Raw genomic sequence first — 18,321 nt, 5'->3', positions numbered from 1 at the left:
CTCGCGGACCGGGCAAGCCCTTCTGGAGTTCGCTTGCAGGCGTTTGTTTGAGCGCGGGATGGTTTTCCAAAAACACAGCCCTGTCGCTTTTGTGACCGGTCTCGACCTCTTTGTATACACTGATGAGACTGCAGGCTCTCGAGCCGTCATCCGAGTCCGAGTCTGAAAGATCCAATATTGGACTGGATCTTGTGTCGTGGTGTAGTCTATGAGTCGACGTCCGGCTGGCCAAGGACTTTCTGATCATTGTGGTCCTTTTCAATTCATGTACTTGCTCTAAATCTTGCTCAGACGTGTTGTTCGACTTCCAGTTGACGAGTTCGGTGATCGAGGAACGGAGGCTGCTTCTTTGAGGTAGCGAGTGGTATTGCCGGCGTTTGTAGTATTTGAACACGAGGAGTCCGGCTATGGCGAGGCAAAAGGCAGAGACCACGGTGATCATAGCGATAATGCCCGCTTTTGTAGATGCATCGCCGTTCAAGGGGAGCTTGCGTCGACCAAGTGATGGTGCCATCGCGCCTGGCTGTGGCAAATTATGTTCGTGATAGAGCGGGTTGATTTGAAAAAAAAAACTTAGTTGTACCACCCAGTTATGAGACAGGACACATTGAATTTCGAGGAGGCCGTGACCCAACCTTAATAAGGGTATCTTGAGAGTCACTTCTGGGACAGCAATGCGGCATGGTACGCATTACTATTATTGGTACCATTGGGCTTACAGGGGCATCCCGGATCGCGGGGAAGTCGTAGCTCAGTCGCTAGACAAAGCAATGAACATTTTCGCACCTAAACGGTGTCGGCGCATCCTTGCAATAATGAGTATAGAACATTGAACTTAAGGGGGCGGAGCCGAGCCTGCAGTGTGCAGTGTGCAGTGTACAGCACGTCGTTATTGCAAGGCACAGACCTACCGATTTCACCCTCAATAGCGCCTACGAACGCTACAATAGCAGCTGGCTCTCCGTACCGTAGGTTCTTGTAGCTGCAGCTGAGCTTCTCATGGGCAATGGATGTCTTCAGAAGCAACAGATGCGAGTGCTGACGACTCTAGGTGGTAGACTGGCAGCATCACTCGGAATCGTCGACATTGATCGCGTCCAAGACATGGGGCGTTGATACGGACCAATCTTTCGCTTGAGCAAATACAATTTAACTGGTAAATCCGCCGCACGCACACCGAGCGACGGCAGAGGATGCACGCAATGCCACCTCTAGCTTTGTCGCAAACACAACCTCGAAGTTGGGGTCTGTAGGTGAACCGTGCGTGGTATCAATGGCAGGCCCCCAACCAACAGATACAGATAACTAGCCCCGATTCTGGTCTTCCGTGCAGGTCGATGAAAACAAGTTGGTAAATTATGTTGGAAGAGGGAAGACTGGAGTCGGGAGGGTGATCAGTGGAGGTCAAGGACGGGTGGACCCGCCCCGATCAGAATCCGGGGCCGAGGTCACGTGCTTATCCGGCTATTGACATCAACGCCTCGGTCTGATGCTCTGATGCCGTCTCTGCATATCCAAGATACATCAGTCTTCATCATGATCAGAATGCCGGGATGGAAGAGCGCTTGTAGGTCATGGCGGCCACGCTGCTTGCAGTTGCCTGTGTATGGCCGCCGGACATTTACGGCCACCACAGTGTCTCATCGTGAGGCGCCTCCACTACCGCTCGAAGGCTACCGTGTGCTGGACATGACCCGAGTACTTGCAGGTGTAAGCAGACATCCCCAAGATGGTGTGTGTTCCGGCACTGACGACAGTTCTACTCAGCCTTATTGCACGCAGATACTAGGCGATCTGGGGTGAGATGGCTCATGGACAATGTATGCTGATTCAAGTACTGACCATACGCAGAGCAGAGGTCATCAAGGTGGAGCATCCCGTGACCGGTGACGATACCAGGGCATGGGGGCCGCCGTTTGCCAAGTACGAGACGGGGTCCAGCCAAGAAGGACCCGGCGAGTCGGCATATTTCTTGGGTGTAAGTTGGTCCTCATGTTGGGAGAGCGAGGCTGAGAGGAGCAGGTGAATCGCAACAAGAAGTCTATTGGACTTAATTTCCAGCGGAAGGAAGGGGTTGAGATACTTCACAAGCTGGCCGCCGAATGCGACATTCTCGTGGAGAATTACAAACCCAATGCTCTCAAAAAGTACTCCATGGATTATGAGACGCTGCGCAAGATCAACCCCAGGCTCATATACACTTCCATCACTGGCTACGGGCAGACGGGACCATACTCGGAGCGCGCTGGCTACGATGTCATGGTCGAAGCGGAATTTGGACTGATGCACATTACAGGCGAGAGAGACGGTCCGCCTGTCAAGGTCGGCGTAGCCGTCACAGACTTGACGACTGGGCTGTACGCCAGTAACAGTATCATGGCGGCGCTTCTGCAGAGGGCGCGCACTGGCAAAGGTCAGCATATCGACATGGCGCTCAGCGACTGCCAGACCGCGACACTGGCGAACATTGCTAGCAGCTGCCTCGTCACAGGCAAGAAGGACAGCGGGCGTTGGGGCACCGCACATCGCAAGTCCCTTCACCCCAGTGGATTCGTTAAGCACCACTGACATTCGGTAGCTTCCATCGTCCCATATCGAGCTTTCAAAACCAAGGATGGTGATATCCTCTTCGGCGGTGGCAACGATCGTCTTTTCCGCATCATGTGCGACGGCTTGGGCAAGCCAGAGTGGAAAGAAGCACCTGCTTATCTCACCAACGCTGCTCGTGTCGCCAACCGCGTCGAGCTTGAACAAAAGATCGAGGCTATCACTGTAGAGAAGACCACGGACGAGTGGTTGCACGTCTTCGAAGGAAAGGGTATGCCTTACGCGCCGATAAATGATGTGCAGACTGCTCTCGAGCACAGTCACACAAAGGCGCGGAACATGGTCGTCGAGGTGCAGCACGATAGTTGTGGGCAGATGTCGTTGGTGAACACGCCGATGAAAATGTCGGGTTGCGCGCCAGGCGTTCGGACGCCGCCACCTAGTTTGGGTCAGCACACCGATGAGGTCCTTGAGGACTTGGGCTTGAGTAAGGGCGATGTCGCTTCGTTGCGTGAGGAGAAGATAGTTCGATGAGCGCGACTGCAGGCCGAAGTTCACATGCATGTGGCAGGCTGCAGAAGTCGATTAATATGATCGTTCGAAGTCTTGGCATGCCTGGCACGTGATTATCACGTGCTCTCATCAACATCATCTTTGAAGCATACCTGAACCTGAGAGTGAATGAACCATCATGAACTATGTCGTGCCTCACCCAGTCCGCTACCTCCATGACCTCTTCCAGCCCTACGATCGTCACCATTCACTCATAGTGGAATAACCCAAGTCCCCGTATCGCTGTGCGGCATGGTCGATTCCTGAGCGCCCACGACGCGCTACACGACAACATCATGGATTTCTCTCTCCCTCTAGGCAATGCGCCTAGCATTTTGGTAGAAGATGATGATTCGATTCTTCAATCGACACCATCCGATGAGATGCCTATTGCGCTAAGTGCTGGCCAACTAGCTGGCGCTCCGGGCGCCTCCCAAGGGCCATCGTATGACACGCAATTCTCCAGCACTACTTCGCTTATCCTCGAGCGCATTAAGAACAAGAGCTTCAATGCCGGCCTCTCCGACGCCTCGACCAAGCTGTCAACTCCGGACAGGGAGGCTTTTGAGGATGCGAAGTCGAGGTTGATGCGAGACATGAACACCACCGTCACGCTTTCGACACCCGACCGAACGACACCGTCGCAGACACCCCAGATACCGCCTTCCATCGAGACACTGAGTTTGAGAAACGAGCTCGAGAGAGCCAAGAACAACCTTGAGCAGAATGAGAGGAAGAGAGAGGCAGCGTATGCGCAAAGAGGACCGGATTTCAGTACACAAGCATCGGTCGACCTACCGACAAGGTTGATTCCCAAGCCAAGGCGGCATCCCGCCACGGGCAAACCATTCGTGTCACTGGAAGACATTGACAGAAAGGAGAAGATTGAGCGCATTCGGAAAAAGAGGCTCGCCTCTTTGCCTGAGGGTGCCACCCCGGCGAGACCAAACATCGTCGGGTTCGAAGCCGGGGGAGCATCGACGCATGCTGTAAGTGCCAGCCGCGATGCTTCATGTACGGTTGACTAAACAACTCCTAGCGGAGGCAGTACTTCTCACGCATGGCAAGCGACGATATGCTTTCCGTCCTCTCCTTCTGCGATCGTCTTCGGCCTCAACTGCTGACCGATGTAATGGTCTCTATTTCCAAACAACATCCCGATCTACCCATTTTCAGCTCACCGACCTGGAATGACGGAATTCCCGAGCCTCCGCCGCCGCCCATGAGCGCGGCGCAGAAGTACCAGAAACGCGAACAAATCCGACCGCGAGCCGGGCCGAGCCTGCTGAACTCCAAAGCCAAGCAGAAGATCAAGGGTAGGCCGGTACCGAAGAAGCCACTGAAACGCTCGATGCTATCAGAGGAAGTACCAATCGCAGGAGATGAGCCCGCAGCGGAAGAGGTGGAGGAGGATCCGTTGCCGCCGTCCTGGCCCAAGCCAGGGGAGGGTCTGTATGCGAAACTGGCGTCCGAGCTAGAGGACAGGGCCTTTCTTGTGGACGACAACGATGAAGAATCATTTAGTCACTTCATGGTCGACAAGCTGGGGCGTCAGATCATTGAGCCGGTATGAGGGCTAGGAGCTGCAAGACCGCGGCGGGTTTCTGGCTCGACATAAGCCGTCGATGGTTTGGGAGTCAGGCGAAACACCGAAAGATAACAGTGGCGCAACGATCAGCGCCAATCCTCATACAATCTGTACAACTAGCCGAATGCACAGTCATTCTTCATCACGGGGTGTCCGCGAGGCTATCGCCAGTGCACTGGTGTCTGTTGTCGTTTCTGGTCTTGTTGATCACGGTCCAGAGCAGGAACTGTATGTCTGTATATAGCTCGCATATATGTTACTGGTACCCTCTCGGCCATAACCAAGCACACGATCTTGGACGCGTGGAGGCCGCCTTGACTCTCCTTGAATGCGCTGTGTACACTAATGATGACGTTCACTTGGTGCCATCTCACATGAGGGACATTTGTTGCTCCACGGCTCAGACTTGCCTTTATGTCATCAGCGTCGCCAGACCCGCGAAGAAAGGGGTTGAACGCCGGGGCGGAAAACACACAATTCCTCGTCCCTGGGTTCTCGCGCGACTCAACAGTATCTGAGTGGTCATCACCGCCGGTAGAGTCCCTGTGGTGCAAGACCAAGCTTTTGCTGCGACACTTGTCGCGTGTGCCTCACAGCGTAATCGACGTGGTGCCCTTGACTCTGCCGCTCTCCATCTTGGCAGTCCTCGTCCCAAACTGGATCTGTTGACAACGGTCAGCAAGGACTCCCCCTTCACTCGGAAGTATTCAAAGACTTACTGCTCGCTTCTTTTCAGTGGCCACTGAGGGGAGTCCAACTGCCTGTGCCAGTAGCCTCAAGACTCTCTTCTCAGCATCGGGATGTCCTTCTCCTGCTGGTGTGCTAAAGTCACACTTCTCCCATGCCGGGAGCTCAATAGCCCACTTGACGAGTCGCTCGTCCAGGAAAGGAAACCTCACCTCCTTTCCACAGTGTGCCATGACCCTGTCATCGCGACCAAGATTACGCTTGCCCAGACGACTGACATCCAATTTTAATTCCTCGGTGAGACCGGGATAGCCATTGCGTTGAAAGGCTGTGTTGTGGCGCACATAGCCGCCGAAAAGCTCGTCTGCGCCAAGGCCCGATAAAAGGACACGAGCTGTGGTTGTGTAGGGTGTCGAGGGCGATTCCATAGCAAGACAACCTTGCCCCTGGCCCCTGGCCGCAAAGTAGAGGGCATTGGCAATGGAGAGGTCCATTTCGGTATTGTGAGGATACATCAAGTGCACAATCTCAGCGCGATGAGCTCTTGTCTGGGAGTATGGGACATTGACCTATTGTTGTCAGCGGCATCACTCAATCAGCGCTGGCGTCCATACCGCAACGAGCCTCCATTTCCTCCCGGGGCATGCAGCCTGCAGTTCAGCGAAGGTTTTCCTGGCGGTGATGCGGTCCGGACAGAGCTCAAATAGGTCGTCGGTCGAAAGGTCCTGATGCTGCGCGGCGATGCGCGGGTTTTCAAACGCAACGTTCAGTAGATCAATGGGCTGATCAATTGGTACTATGTCAGCCGCCAGACGCGCAAGCACAGTGCAGTCTAGACCACCCGAGAAGAGCACAGCAATTCTAGCATCAGCACTTTGGGCATAGGGCGGCAACGGTATGTTCAGGACACGCGCCTGCAGTGCTTCTCGCAACTGCTGACCTAGTTGCCTAACCGACGCCGAAGAAGGCATTAGCCGGGGAGGATTATCCGTTCTTTGGGTGTTGAAAATACCAATGCTCGAGACCTACAACCGTAAGTAGCAGAATATACACCGCTGCCGAACTGCGCCTAAGTACCTACCAAGTCATCGCCTTCGAGCCAAGCGTGCCGCTGAGGTTCGAAGACTGCGCCAGGATCTGAACGGTCGAGTGATAAGCTATAGCAGCCGTCGGCTTCGACTTCTCGCCATCCCTCGGATGTGGATTCGGCTACGCTGGACAGCGTAATACTGGGTCCAGTCTGGACGAGCAAGGAGCGCCGACCGAGTCGATCGCGGCCATAGTACAGGCGCTGAGCCGGTCTGTCGACAAACACAAACGCGAATGGGCCTTCAATAGTTCGCAGTGCAGCGAGGACTGGGTCTTCCTCAGACAAGTCCGCGGCACGATGTGAGCTTGCCTTGACGAGAAGCTGAAACACCGCTTCGGTGTCACTGCCCGTAACCAGGAGCCCATCAATCCGCCACACCTCGCCGTTCCAGCAGAGAGAAGAGCCGCTCTTTGGATCGACCAGTGGCTGCCGCGCAATGTGATCACCTCGGAGAGAGAGGACTGTGGAGGTCAACGTCACGGACGCGTCGCCAAACTCGACGCGTGTTGTCCCGACATGGTCTGGTCCCCTTGCATGCAATTTCTCCTCAACCTCACGAGAAAGGGCTGGGGTGTCTCGAGAGGCGATCACGGCATGAATGCCGCACATGGCTTGCTTCTGTGGGCGGTTGTTGGGTTTGATGCTAAGAGAGGGCGTGTAGTGATTAGGGAAGCCTGAGCCAAATCCGGAATTTGAGATTGTCAGACTGGAGGCGCTCGCCGCTGTGGCGTTAGCGCATTGGCACGACCAACAAACTTGGCCAACGCAACACGCCCCAGCAACGAGTGTGTTTGGGAACTGGTCTTGGCCTGCGAAATTCGCTCAAATCGTGAATAGTTCGAGAAATAGTATCCGCATTCATCGATTGTGCCAAATACGCCACGCGCTCTATGCACTAACCAAGTGATTTTCAGCTCAAAGGCTGGTACCCATCCGTTGCCCTGTGCTCCCATTACCCAAGGTAACCCCAGGAAATATATGCCGCCATCATGTATCATCGAAAGCTATATGTATATGCGCTTGAGTAGCTCCAGTAGGAACAAGAGAGAGAAAGAAAATGCCAAAAATATGCCAGAAATATGCCAAAAGACCAAACCATATCCCTTTGGGGTACCATAACTCCGTGCTGCCAACCGAGGCAGGGTATACAGGTATCGCAGACCAGGCCATCACTATCTGCCCATGCTCAAGGTGGAAAACGCCGTACCAACTACCAATGCGGTAAGCGAGACCTGCGCCTCTATGGCCACGCGTATTCAGGCCCTTGGCCAGCATCCATGCCGAAGTGACTGATAGGAGACACAAATGAAGGTGTCTGCGGCTGGCTAAGACCGGGATTGGTGAAGTAATGTTGTGCGCCGACTGAGACGCCGGGGTGCTCGAGGCCTCCGTTGTACCGACCAAGGGACGATGTGGGCAGGCCACTCTCCGTCATGGGCATATCGTAGATCGAATTGAGACTGAAAAAGGTCTGGGAAACGCCGGGAGTCGTGGGCGGCGTGCGAAGGTTAGGGTCACGGATTGCCAGTTCCGATACGCCGGCCCCTCGATCGAGGGTGTTGACGCCAGGGTGGTTGGCCAGCACGGGTGTATCGGGCGTTGGTGGCGCATGGCTCCCCCTGACGCCCGTGGGGACAGGAGATCGGCTGAGCATGTATGGACTGCGAGGAGCCCCCATGGGCTTTGAGATGCGCATAGAACCTGTGGCAGACGCTACGCGCCGCATCGTGTCGCCCTTGCGCATCATGTCCAGCCCACCTCTCGGCGCGCCAGCCGAGCAGCTTCGACCATCAATGGCCAGGGGTGGCGGGCGGCGGTTGCGGCGTGCCGCGATATCGAAGGAGGCTGGTGACCTCAGCGAGAGATCATGCTCGGGAGACGACTGGGCCATTGGAGGGAACCCTGCGAGATTATCGGTGCTATAAGCGGTGAAGATCGAGGGAGGATTCCGGAAATCACCCCCGGTACCAATGTCAGAAATCGGTTTGCCATAATAGTCCGTGTCTTCGTCGTCCGTGGACAGGACAAACTCAGCGTCATTCGACTCTGAAGGTGCGTTGGACGGGGATGTGCATGAACCATGGGCCACGAAAGACCCGGCATTGGACGCATTGGAGCTCAGCTGCGTCTGCGGGCCTCCCTCATCCGATAGAGGAGAGTCACGAATCACGCGCGAGGAAGACGACACGCGCTGGGGAGGTCGCTGTGCGTTGGGGAACGGTGCACTCGACGCTACCAGGTTGCTTTTGCGGTCGGGTGCTTCGGTCATGCCGCCCTCGACTGCGTTCTTCTGCTTCTCCAGCTTCTGGCGGGCTTCGTACTCGCGTATGTTCCTCTCCTTCTTCTCTCTTGCCCGGCGATTCTGAAACCAATTCTGCAGTATCTCAGCCCCATGTCCTGCTGGGTGTCGGGAGGTGCGAGCACCATACTTACGTTGATTCGCGCATTGTCCACCCTCATAGACTCTGCCAATGCCTTCTTGGTACTGCTGTTGGGCTTGTGGTTCTTCTGGAACTCGGCTTCGAGTGTTTCGACTTCTTCTTTGGAGAGGCGAGGCTTGGACTCTGTAGTCCGCGACATTTGTTGATGATGGACCAAGTGATGGTGGTGAGCTTGATACGCATCCATCGAGTCCGAGAGGTATGATGAGTAGTGAGGGTACTGTGCGTATCCTGTGAAACCTCCGTTACCAACCTCGTTTGTGTAGGCCCAGGTCGGCCAGGGGGGTTGTGTGAAAGAGCTCATGTTGTGAGTAGTCCTAGTGGTAGTGTGACTAGCGTCGTTGTCGCGATGTGATAGTCAAGTACTTTGTTGTAAATGTCGATATGTGTGCAAGCTTGTTGATTAGGTGTGGTCAGATTAAGAGAGTGGTAGTAGTCGTGAAACGAGTGACATGGGGTGGGTTGGTCGACAAAAGACTGCAGAATCGCAGTAGAATGGCCCAGGACTGTGGAAGCTTCTCATCCGAGAGCAGCAGCTCTGCGCCTTTAAACAGGCTACGTATCGCAATCCTTCCTAGATGCCCAGGGGGAATGATAGCTAGGGTTGGTTGGTTCGTTGGTTGGTGGGTTGGCTTCAGGGCGGTCGTGTAACACGAAGAAGACGTGGGTGCGCTATCGACAGGGCGAGACAATGCGCATTCAAGCTCTACTCTGTCGGAATGACGTTGCCAAAGGGTGGATCTTTGGCTTTGTAGTTGAATAAAAGTGCAGAAGAGGGAGAAGGGAGCGCAGGAACCTGATCGAGGTGGGCCGGGGCGAGCGAGGGTAGATGAAGGAAAGACACAAAGGAGAGCGTTACCTGCTGTAGCCTCTGGATGAACCCTGTCTACCCCGGCATTGATGTCGACGATTGACCCGCCCAGCTGGCGCTGCGGCCCTGCTCGTCTAGAATGACTTTGCTGCGCGAGAGGAGAGGACTGGAGGCTCCAGTCGACGTCGCTCGGCGGCCCAGGCCGCGGGTCCCAAACTCCCAGTCGCGTTTTTGCTAGCAATACCCCTGGGAGGGGTGACAGTCTCACGCCGCTCGAGCCACCTTTTTCTAGGCGCACCCAGCGCCAGTAGAACAGCAAGGATGACCGCTGGAGTTGGCCGTAGATCGCAAAGATTGATAATTGGGGTTTGGTATCACGCTGCCGTGATGAAGAATCGTGAGCTGAGCCTGGCCTTGGGTCAGGAGAAGCCAGACTTGACGAACGGTGGTATACGGATCGCGATTCAGATCATCAGTTGCACTGTCCACGACGAGGCTGCTGGTGGGACAGCTCAGTTGACCGCGTGCGGTTGGTTCAGTGTCATGTCATGTCGCCAAGTGCTAGGCAAGGGATGGTGAATCCAGCCGGTTTGGGTCCGTTATCGCCCCCAACTCCAACCCGAGAGCACGGCGAAGTTGACCATCGTGAGATGCTTCTCGCCCTACTGTAATTAGAATTGTCTCTGCCTAACTACGCGCTGTCGACGGGCGAATGCATGGATCTGGAATGTCCATTCGATAGCAAAGTAGCGTCCATGAGCCCCCTCGTGCACGATACCTTACCTGGACTGCAATGCCCTTGGACCACCTGCTCACCCCTTCCTCCGGTGGACTGACGGTGAGGGGGTGGAGGACAGACAGAGCGTGTTGGAGGCAGGTGTGGCGGAAACGCCCAACGCGACAACAACGACATGATCGTAGGGGGGAGGGCAGCGCATCGCAGCGCCTTCAGGCACTGACTGGACTTGGCTTTTTACCGCAGCTACGGAGGACGCCTTCAAAAGTCTTTGCCCGCCAAGACGCTAGTAGGATTAATCACTATCAGAAGATACTTAAGCCTTGATAAGATCCTAGTCACATGCTAAAGTACCCTCGTTATGTTCACGATTAGCGTGACTTAATTTCGGGCAAAGACTTTTGAAGGCGTCCTCCATACTCCGTACATGTAATTAGAGGCAGGGCGGCAGCTGTTCTCACGCTGGGTTTGCAGAACCGAAAGCGGCCTGGGCGAACGTCCAGTATCCAGTGACCAGTCCAGCCTCTGTGGAACCGCGGCCGCCGAAGGGGCTTGGCCAGGTCCAGTCGAAAGGGCGCTGAGCAGAGCAGCCTAGACCCCCGGGGTGACCCCCTGTCGATGCTACCCTGTTTTCACTCCAGCCCAGTCTCTGGTCGCGTTTTATTGTCCGCATGGCTTGCCAGCTCTGCCGGCATGGACCACAGAGATCGAGGCCATTATTATAAGTTATTTTACAAGTTGGGGCAGCGGCACGTTAAATGGCGCCAGCGACTGGACTGGCGTGTTGTTGAAGACCCGATGCATCCCGCCAGGCTCTGTAGGTGTGGATGTCTCAGACAACATGGACTTCTCGAGCTAGAGAGGACAACTAGACGACTGGACGACTGGACGACTGGACGACTGGACGACTGGACGACTGGACGACTGGACGCCAGCATGACAAATTTTGAGCGTAAAAAAAAAGAGCGTCAATTCCAGGTTCCAAGCACCTACACAATGAATGTTGTTGATGGCAGCAGAAGACATGGAGACAAAAGAAAAACAACAGGTGGCTGCAGACTCGCTGGGGTTTCTGCAGACTGCAGTGCGCTTCTCACCCACTCTCCAGTCGGCTGCTCCTCCGGTCAGATTGATGCGTTGCTGGGTTCTCAAATTGGACCCGGTGGCTGAAGCCTGCGAGTTGTCAACGCTTACCGAGAGCCACAGCCTCGGGGTCGTTCGGGCACGGATTCAGTGATGAGCAATTCTCGTAAGCTATTAGAGATCTCTCTAATACCAAGAGACTACTCCGAGTCCTATGCCGCTTAGAAAGGGTGGTGTGTGTGCACTTGCTGGTATCCAGAGCCTATATATCCGCCCTGGGGATCCAATGTGGCACAGAGATACGTACCTACCTGGACCAGACCATTGAATGATGGAGTGTGCAACTCCTTCCTATAGCAGTGGAGTCGCACGGAAGGAGCCCTTGTTTAAGAGCAGTGCATAATTGAGATGGCTCCACCTGCAGAAGCTCTCTTCGGGCTCAGTGGCTCACCACAACCACCGCCCAACACAACCTGCGTCGACCACCGGCCCTATCATTCACCCATCGCCTTTGCTACTCGCTTGGACAGGCCAGTCAGTCAAGCCGCGGGATGATTCCCACTGCGCTGCATGAGCACACCGTGGACACGCCTTGCAGCCGCAGCTTCATGTGCAACCCCTGGCCCCTGAGGCCAATGACGGTCCCTTCTCACTGTGGCCCTTCGATGGCCAGTTTTCCCTTATTCGGCTCTCGTGAATATCCACGAGTCAATCCTCCGGCGTTTGGAAAATTGCACGAGTAGTTATCTAGGTGTTACCACATGCAATACCAGCCTTCTCAGTCAGGAAGACATGTACTGTATATTCGCAGCAAGGAAATCACCTTACGGGTGGACCACCTCCACCGCTACCCAAGGCCCGAGACCCCGCCTCAGAGGAAACTGAACGACTGGTGTGCAACTGCAAACGAAGAAGCTAGCCTCCAGTCTCTTGTCCGCTTGGTCTTGCAGGCTCGTGTCACTCCTAAAGTCGACATTCTGGCCAGGGAGACCGCGAAGAGAGTAGGCTGCGTTGTGGACTAACAAACCCAATCGATGCCACCTTCGACCTTGCCAGTCCAGAGAGCATGGCAGCTGGAAATTGGAATCGCGGTGCGAATACGATGACTTCCGTCAGTGCGGCTCCGGTCGTTCTGATAGGCTGGACCACGTACCCCGATCGACCCACTGAGAGACTCGAAGCTAACCAAACTGAGATTCTGGGCCTCGACCACCCTGTCTCATCTGCCCGCAGGCAGCTCATTCATCAGTTTCTACAAGCACACGGGCCTTTCTGTCCACCAGCGAGCCTTTTAGCAGAGCTGCCAGCGCGTCTTGAACCTCTTCGTGAGACGAGAATGAAAAGATGTCGACACATGGCCGAGTTGGCATGGCCGTAATTACTAGACTACCATCCCGTCCCGCGAGAATTGGAGTAAGCACCGGTCGGGTTTTCGGACAGACTATGCTTGCAGAGAAGGTATGGGGAAACAGCTCTCCCACAATGACGCTTCATTGACGTGGTGGTCGCAAATCGGCAGTGCCGAATATCTTCGCACAATCTTGCTGGAAACTTGCGAGACAGGATTCGATCCTACGCTACTCCACGTGCTCGGGTACTTAGCCGGCTCGCCGCCCCACTCACGGAGGCGGCCGTCGGGTCACCGGCTCTATGCAGGGAAAGAAAGAAACTGTAATTGTTATTTATAAGGCTGCGGGCCACAGAGGCTCCGGAGAAATCATAACGGTCTGGGCCTTCCAAGAGACAGGCCGCTGCATCGCGCGCGATCGTCAGAAGCTGTGCGACAACAATTGAATTTAGTGTTCATCGCACCGTTAATTTACTTGACTACGTATTAATAGACAACGCGCAAATCTTCGTCAAACGCCTTCAATCTCCCTGGACGTGGAAGGGCTGGCCGGGGTCGAAGCGCTCTTTTTTTTTTTTTTTTTTTTTTTTTTTTTTTTTTTTTAACAGCATCCACCAGAGTGCAGCTTGACATTCATGCTTCTGAGCGTCGGTGACATACTCAGGTAACCAGGCTAAGCTACGTCTCATGCTCTTGATGGTGGTAAATAGCTCGTCGGCCGTTGATCGTCACTCATCACTCATCACTCACCAGTCGCCCATTTTCGACATGGATGACCCGATTGCTGGGTCTGAGCCCCTGGGGCGTTGCTGTTGAGCCGATGGGGCAATGCCGAGTGAAGATCTGTCGATCTTCTCGCACCCGGACTATTGGAGTCGGACAAAATACAAATGAGACACAGTTGTGAATACGTACGTACAATGAGAAAACTACACTTCCTAGCGCTGTCGGTACATGGCCAATATTACGAGCCAATACCAGAACTCTCACGCTTCCGCCTCGGTATTGCAGCCCGCTGTTGGGTAGTGCCGCGAATCTACCACATGGGCAACATGCTTTCCGTATAGCCCCAGTAGCATTCCAAAGTTGGACCAATCGTGTTTCCCCTCTCCAACCAGCAGATACCCACGACTTGTCTTAGCTCGCAACGTGCTGTCTCGTCTTCAAGTGAAACCATTGTCGACGCTCATCACAGAAGGAGTAGACAAGGGGTGCCGGTGAGCCAATCAGTGCTAGGGCGCACGCGCTTTCGTCGTTGTGTGATGAGGTGACGGCTCTCCCAAGCGGCAAATGCAGTTAGTTAGTAGGCCGAAGTGGTTCTCACCACGCGAGTCACCAGCAGACTGCAGTCGGCGGCGGCAAGGTTGCCAAGTGCTTTGTATCTCGTTTGGGCATATGCTCCGCGCCACGATGGCTCCTCGATCTCAACAATGCAAGTAGTGTTGAATTTGTCATGATCACACTCCAAGTGCTGTTACAATACCCATTGTATGTATCGCGGCCGACGTGCGTCCATTGTCTGGCTGGAATGTTTCTGTGACGTAAACCAATATGCTGGGTCAAAGAGCAACGCCTCATCGTCATTGCAGAAACGTGGTGATGGGGTACCGTCAGAGTTACGTACGTATCAGATACTAGCACGTTAAAGTGCTTCGCGGCCATGCCGGATACCTGGGTCGACTGGAATGTGTTCCGAATGGTCCCTGAGTATAGATCCGCGGGGTTCAACGAATAAATGATGGGTGATCAGCAAGGCTTCAAGCTGATCAGGAGGCCTGAGCTACAGGTACCCTTGGGACTACGCCCGCTAGTAGCTTTGCTAGCCTGACAGGGCGGTTTCGGGGACTTTTCCCTCTGTGCAGGTGATAGGACTAATCAATGAGTGTGAGCGGCTCCAGAATTAATTCGACTTGACTTTCGATGCATTTCACACTGCGAAAGGGTGACGGAGGATCTCGGTGCACAATTGACAGAGCTTACTATGGTAGAATTGGCGCTGGTGCTGTAGTCACTGCACCAACTGAAGAACCTAGCTAAGTAACAATGGGAACGGACCTGCACTGGAGTTCTACTGGTAGTACATATTGGCACACCCACTGGTCCACGGACGGTGATCACCTGTGGTGGCGGCCGCTGCCCGCTGGAGCCTGGAACCCTGGACGCTGGTTCAGCTGGGGTGGCCAGTGGCAGTTCAACTGGCAGCAGGCCAGAAACAGGGGCGGGGCTGTTAGTGGCATCTCGGGCCCGGACGGCCACGTGTGATGAGCACCAGAAAATGATCCGAGCACGCACGCTGGGGCCTTGCGCTAAGGCACGCTGGAGTGCGGCGTGCCTCTACCACGAAAGAACATGCAGATCACGCCCAATCGCAACAGACGTAGCAATCGCAGGCGGCAGGGGCTGGGGCTGAGGAGCACTCCCCCTACCGCTGGCTGCAGCGATCCCACCCACTAGCCACTTGGTCCGACCTGTGCTGGGCAAGCTTCTCGTCTTCCTTTTCCGTGTTCAGCTGCGTCGACATGACGACTTTGGTCGAACCGTTCCAAAGCAAAACACATTGTCTGCTGCGGCGCCTCCGAAGCGCAACCCTTTCCGACTCTGTGGGTGCATCGGCCATGCGAGGGTCCAGGCTTGGCCAAGGGTCCAAGGCTAGACCAGACCGGAATGCAACGGCATCTTGTTCTGGACTGCGTGAGCTTGACGTGCAGCGAAGTCGACTCTGAACAGGCCATAATGGGACTTATCTCATAATAGTAAGTCTCTGAGATGGACCATGTGTTCAGACATTCGGCCTAGCTGCAGATGTCTCCTGCAGTAGGTCAGCTTTGGACTTGATGGAGAGTCTGCGTGGCTTCTTATTTAGCGCCATCGGCCACCTCTTTCGTAATACCTACGGTGAACGGCGTGGGACGATATGGGTTCAGGGCCCAGGATCGTCCGTTCACCATCCTGATCGACACATGCGTCTACAAGGATGGCCATGATGCTTGCCACGAGGTATGCTTGTCGATTGGCAGTCTGACACTGCCGCGGACCGAGAAGGCGCTATATGACTGGATGTGCCACGACCACATTGCAGAGCACCAAACGACTGAAACAAAACTCAGGCCTCCACAGCCAGTGACTTTATTACGCATGACAGCGACTGACAATCTGCTGCCTCGGAGATGAGATATGGGCGCGAGATCAAAACCAGACAACGTGCGGAGTTCTTTGGGTAGCCCCTTGGGAATACGTGGAGCGAATGTACATGTACATGTATCGTACGTTCACAGACGCTTTTGAAGCAAATCTGCTGAGGACATGACGCAAGCCTACTGGGGCGGATGTTACTTATCATCTGCGAGGATCTTGTCGGGACAAAAGACGACTAGAAATGCAGGCCAAGAGAGACTTGCACTTGCAGCGACGGTGACAATTGCAACGTCCTGGCCTCTGTGATCTCGATTTTCCCTGATCAGGTGGCTTTATACCATCGAGCAGGCGTTCATACATGTGCTAGGGACGGTAAACGGGACCTTGCAGCTGTGCTTCTACGAATCACAGCCGCCAGTGCTACCAGTCCTTGCGTCGCTCATTTTACCGCCCGGTTGACGGATTATTGCTGTTGCAGCAATCGGAGCATGTCGTGTAACGACATTACGTACATGTTGTACATATACTCTGCGGTGTTGTGCAGGATGCTCTGCGGGACATCGCAGCGCCCGTTCAAGTCTTCCCACAAGGTGAACAACGAATGAGCTTTGATAATACCAGCGAGTTGAACAGTGGACAACAGGTCCAAAGTGCACCGAGTCTCATGTTTGAGCTGTGTGACGGCCCTAGGCCCAGCCGAGTGAGGCTGATGTCTGGCTCGTTGTTGCAGATCCTCATTACAGAAACAAACTTAAATAAAGGGATCATTAGCAGGTCTCCCTCAACCCCATGCCCTTCTTCCAGTCTCATGAAGATCATCCTCTAGATTCTTTCTCTTGGAATGCCTTTTTACTTTTATCGGTTATATCCACCAGTTTCGCCGCATTTCGGAAACCCTCTCTTTTGCAGAATACGTATCCATCCGTCCGTCCTCTTCGACCGGAGTGCCTCAGCACTTCAGGGCGTTTGAGATCTCAATGGTGATTTTGCCTCCCTCGACACCAACGACCTTGACGCTCTCCAGGTCCTTCACAATCCAATCCGGCCCGGCAGCGGCGACCTGATCGGCTGTGTGGCTCGTCACCAGGCCTATCACTTTGCAACCTGCCGCCTTGCCCGCTTTGATACCCGCGGGCGCATCTTCCAAGACCAGGATGTCCTTCCCTTCATCTTGTATGCCCAGCTTCTTCTTCCCAAGTAGGTAGCACTCGGGATCAGGTTTGCCCACAGGGACGTCTTCCGCTGTCACAATATGCTCCGGTATCGCGAGGGATAGCACGCTCAGCCAACCAGTTACGAGAGGTCGTGTGCCCGATGTGACAATCGTCCAGGGGAAAGCGAGTGAAATGAGTTTGTCAATGAGGGAACGGGCGCCAGGGATCTCTGTAGCGGAGGATGCATGCTCTCTCGGCAGACGACCTTCCATCTCTTGAACATCTTGTCGTCCGTGTTAGAAATCATCTGGACAAGCAGAAAGGCCGAGGGGCTGAGGCGGGTTACTCACATTCCCAGTTGGCTTTCTCCGGTGCGAGGATCTTGAGCACATCGATACTGCGACGACCGTGGGACGTTGCTAGGATGGTGGCAGGGTCTACGCCGATATCACCTCCGAGGCTGTATCGGGGTCAATGAGACGTTCCTTTCATGTCTCCGAGGGGCTATGGGACTTACTTCTCCCAATGTTTGACGATAGCCGGTGTCGAATCAATGATTGTGCCGTCCATATCGAACAGGAACCCGTCAAAGGTGGCCCTGATGGGCTCCGACGTGAAATCGAGTTGTGAACCCATGGTCTGTGGTGTTGATGCCACCTGAGATGACTGAAGTGACGGCAGGCTTGTGTCGCAAGCAATGGGTGCTATGGCGGGGATGAAGGAAGCAGTTCTGTTAGTTTGTTGGATTTGAGATGTATCGACGTTGTTGTACCATTCGAAACTACTTGTCGAATGTGATGTGAACATTTATCAATCATGAGAAGGTATTGACAGCGCTCCGAAAGTCGCTCTGCTCGGCTATACTGCACTTAGAAGTTCCGCTTTTCCTAACTCGGGGTTTCCGCATGGGGCAGGACTCTCGAATAGAGGCAACAATTCAGACTCCGGAAAGGCCTAATAGTAGTCCGAGAGGACCGTTTTGAATGTCTTCGACTGGTTAGAAACATTCAAGGCTACAGCCGTCAAGCTCCAGGCATTGATAATTGAAGTTGAGGGCGTCATGTAGGGTAAGCAGCTGTGATGTGATGCATTGCACTTCCCAACGCGGTACACGCCGTGACGTCGCCGGCAGCGGCAGCACGCGTCTTT

General features: G+C 54.5%; 4 protein-coding genes across 4 annotated transcripts; 1 reads left to right on the top strand and 3 right to left on the bottom strand.

The window, feature by feature from the left end:
- Positions 1 to 1,536: 1,536 nt before the first annotated feature.
- J7T54_005913 (uncharacterized protein) lies at positions 1,537 to 4,807 on the top strand (the record flags this gene model as incomplete). The annotated part of the gene is made up of 10 exons (XM_051505501.1): positions 1,537 to 1,567; positions 1,637 to 1,710; positions 1,768 to 1,799; positions 1,852 to 1,978; positions 2,062 to 2,509; positions 2,579 to 3,034; positions 3,418 to 4,088; positions 4,139 to 4,415; positions 4,479 to 4,666; positions 4,763 to 4,807. The coding sequence occupies 10 exons, from the start codon at positions 1,537 to 1,539 to the stop codon at positions 4,805 to 4,807; spliced, it is 2,349 nt and encodes a 782-aa protein (XP_051366435.1).
- A 470-nt stretch (positions 4,808 to 5,277) lies between these two features.
- Positions 5,278 to 7,073, bottom strand: J7T54_005912 (asparagine synthase-like protein; the record flags this gene model as incomplete). The annotated part of the gene is made up of 4 exons (XM_051505390.1): positions 5,278 to 5,349; positions 5,407 to 5,943; positions 5,989 to 6,156; positions 6,456 to 7,073. 4 exons carry the CDS (start codon positions 7,071 to 7,073, stop codon positions 5,278 to 5,280), a joined length of 1,395 nt encoding a protein of 464 aa, XP_051366434.1.
- Positions 7,074 to 7,704: 631 nt separating this feature from the next.
- On the bottom strand, positions 7,705 to 9,044 carry J7T54_005911 (Diencephalon/mesencephalon homeobox protein-like protein; the record flags this gene model as incomplete). Its single annotated transcript, XM_051505279.1, has 2 exons — positions 7,705 to 8,838; positions 8,898 to 9,044. The coding sequence occupies 2 exons, from the start codon at positions 9,042 to 9,044 to the stop codon at positions 7,705 to 7,707; spliced, it is 1,281 nt and encodes a 426-aa protein (XP_051366433.1).
- Positions 9,045 to 16,967: 7,923 nt separating this feature from the next.
- J7T54_005910 (2-deoxyglucose-6-phosphate phosphatase) lies at positions 16,968 to 17,808 on the bottom strand (the record flags this gene model as incomplete). Its single annotated transcript, XM_051505168.1, has 3 exons — positions 16,968 to 17,455; positions 17,523 to 17,632; positions 17,690 to 17,808. The coding sequence occupies 3 exons, from the start codon at positions 17,806 to 17,808 to the stop codon at positions 16,968 to 16,970; spliced, it is 717 nt and encodes a 238-aa protein (XP_051366432.1).
- Positions 17,809 to 18,321: the final 513 nt, after the last annotated feature.

The sequence above is a fragment of the Emericellopsis cladophorae genome, assembly GCF_022114955.1.
Source record: "Emericellopsis cladophorae strain MUM 19.33 chromosome Unknown NODE_1_length_1489480_cov_119_871856, whole genome shotgun sequence".
NCBI lineage: Eukaryota > Fungi > Ascomycota > Sordariomycetes > Hypocreales > Bionectriaceae > Emericellopsis > Emericellopsis cladophorae.
The sequence above is the reverse complement of the archived record's forward strand: the minus strand, read 5'-3'. Positions and strand labels throughout refer to the sequence as shown.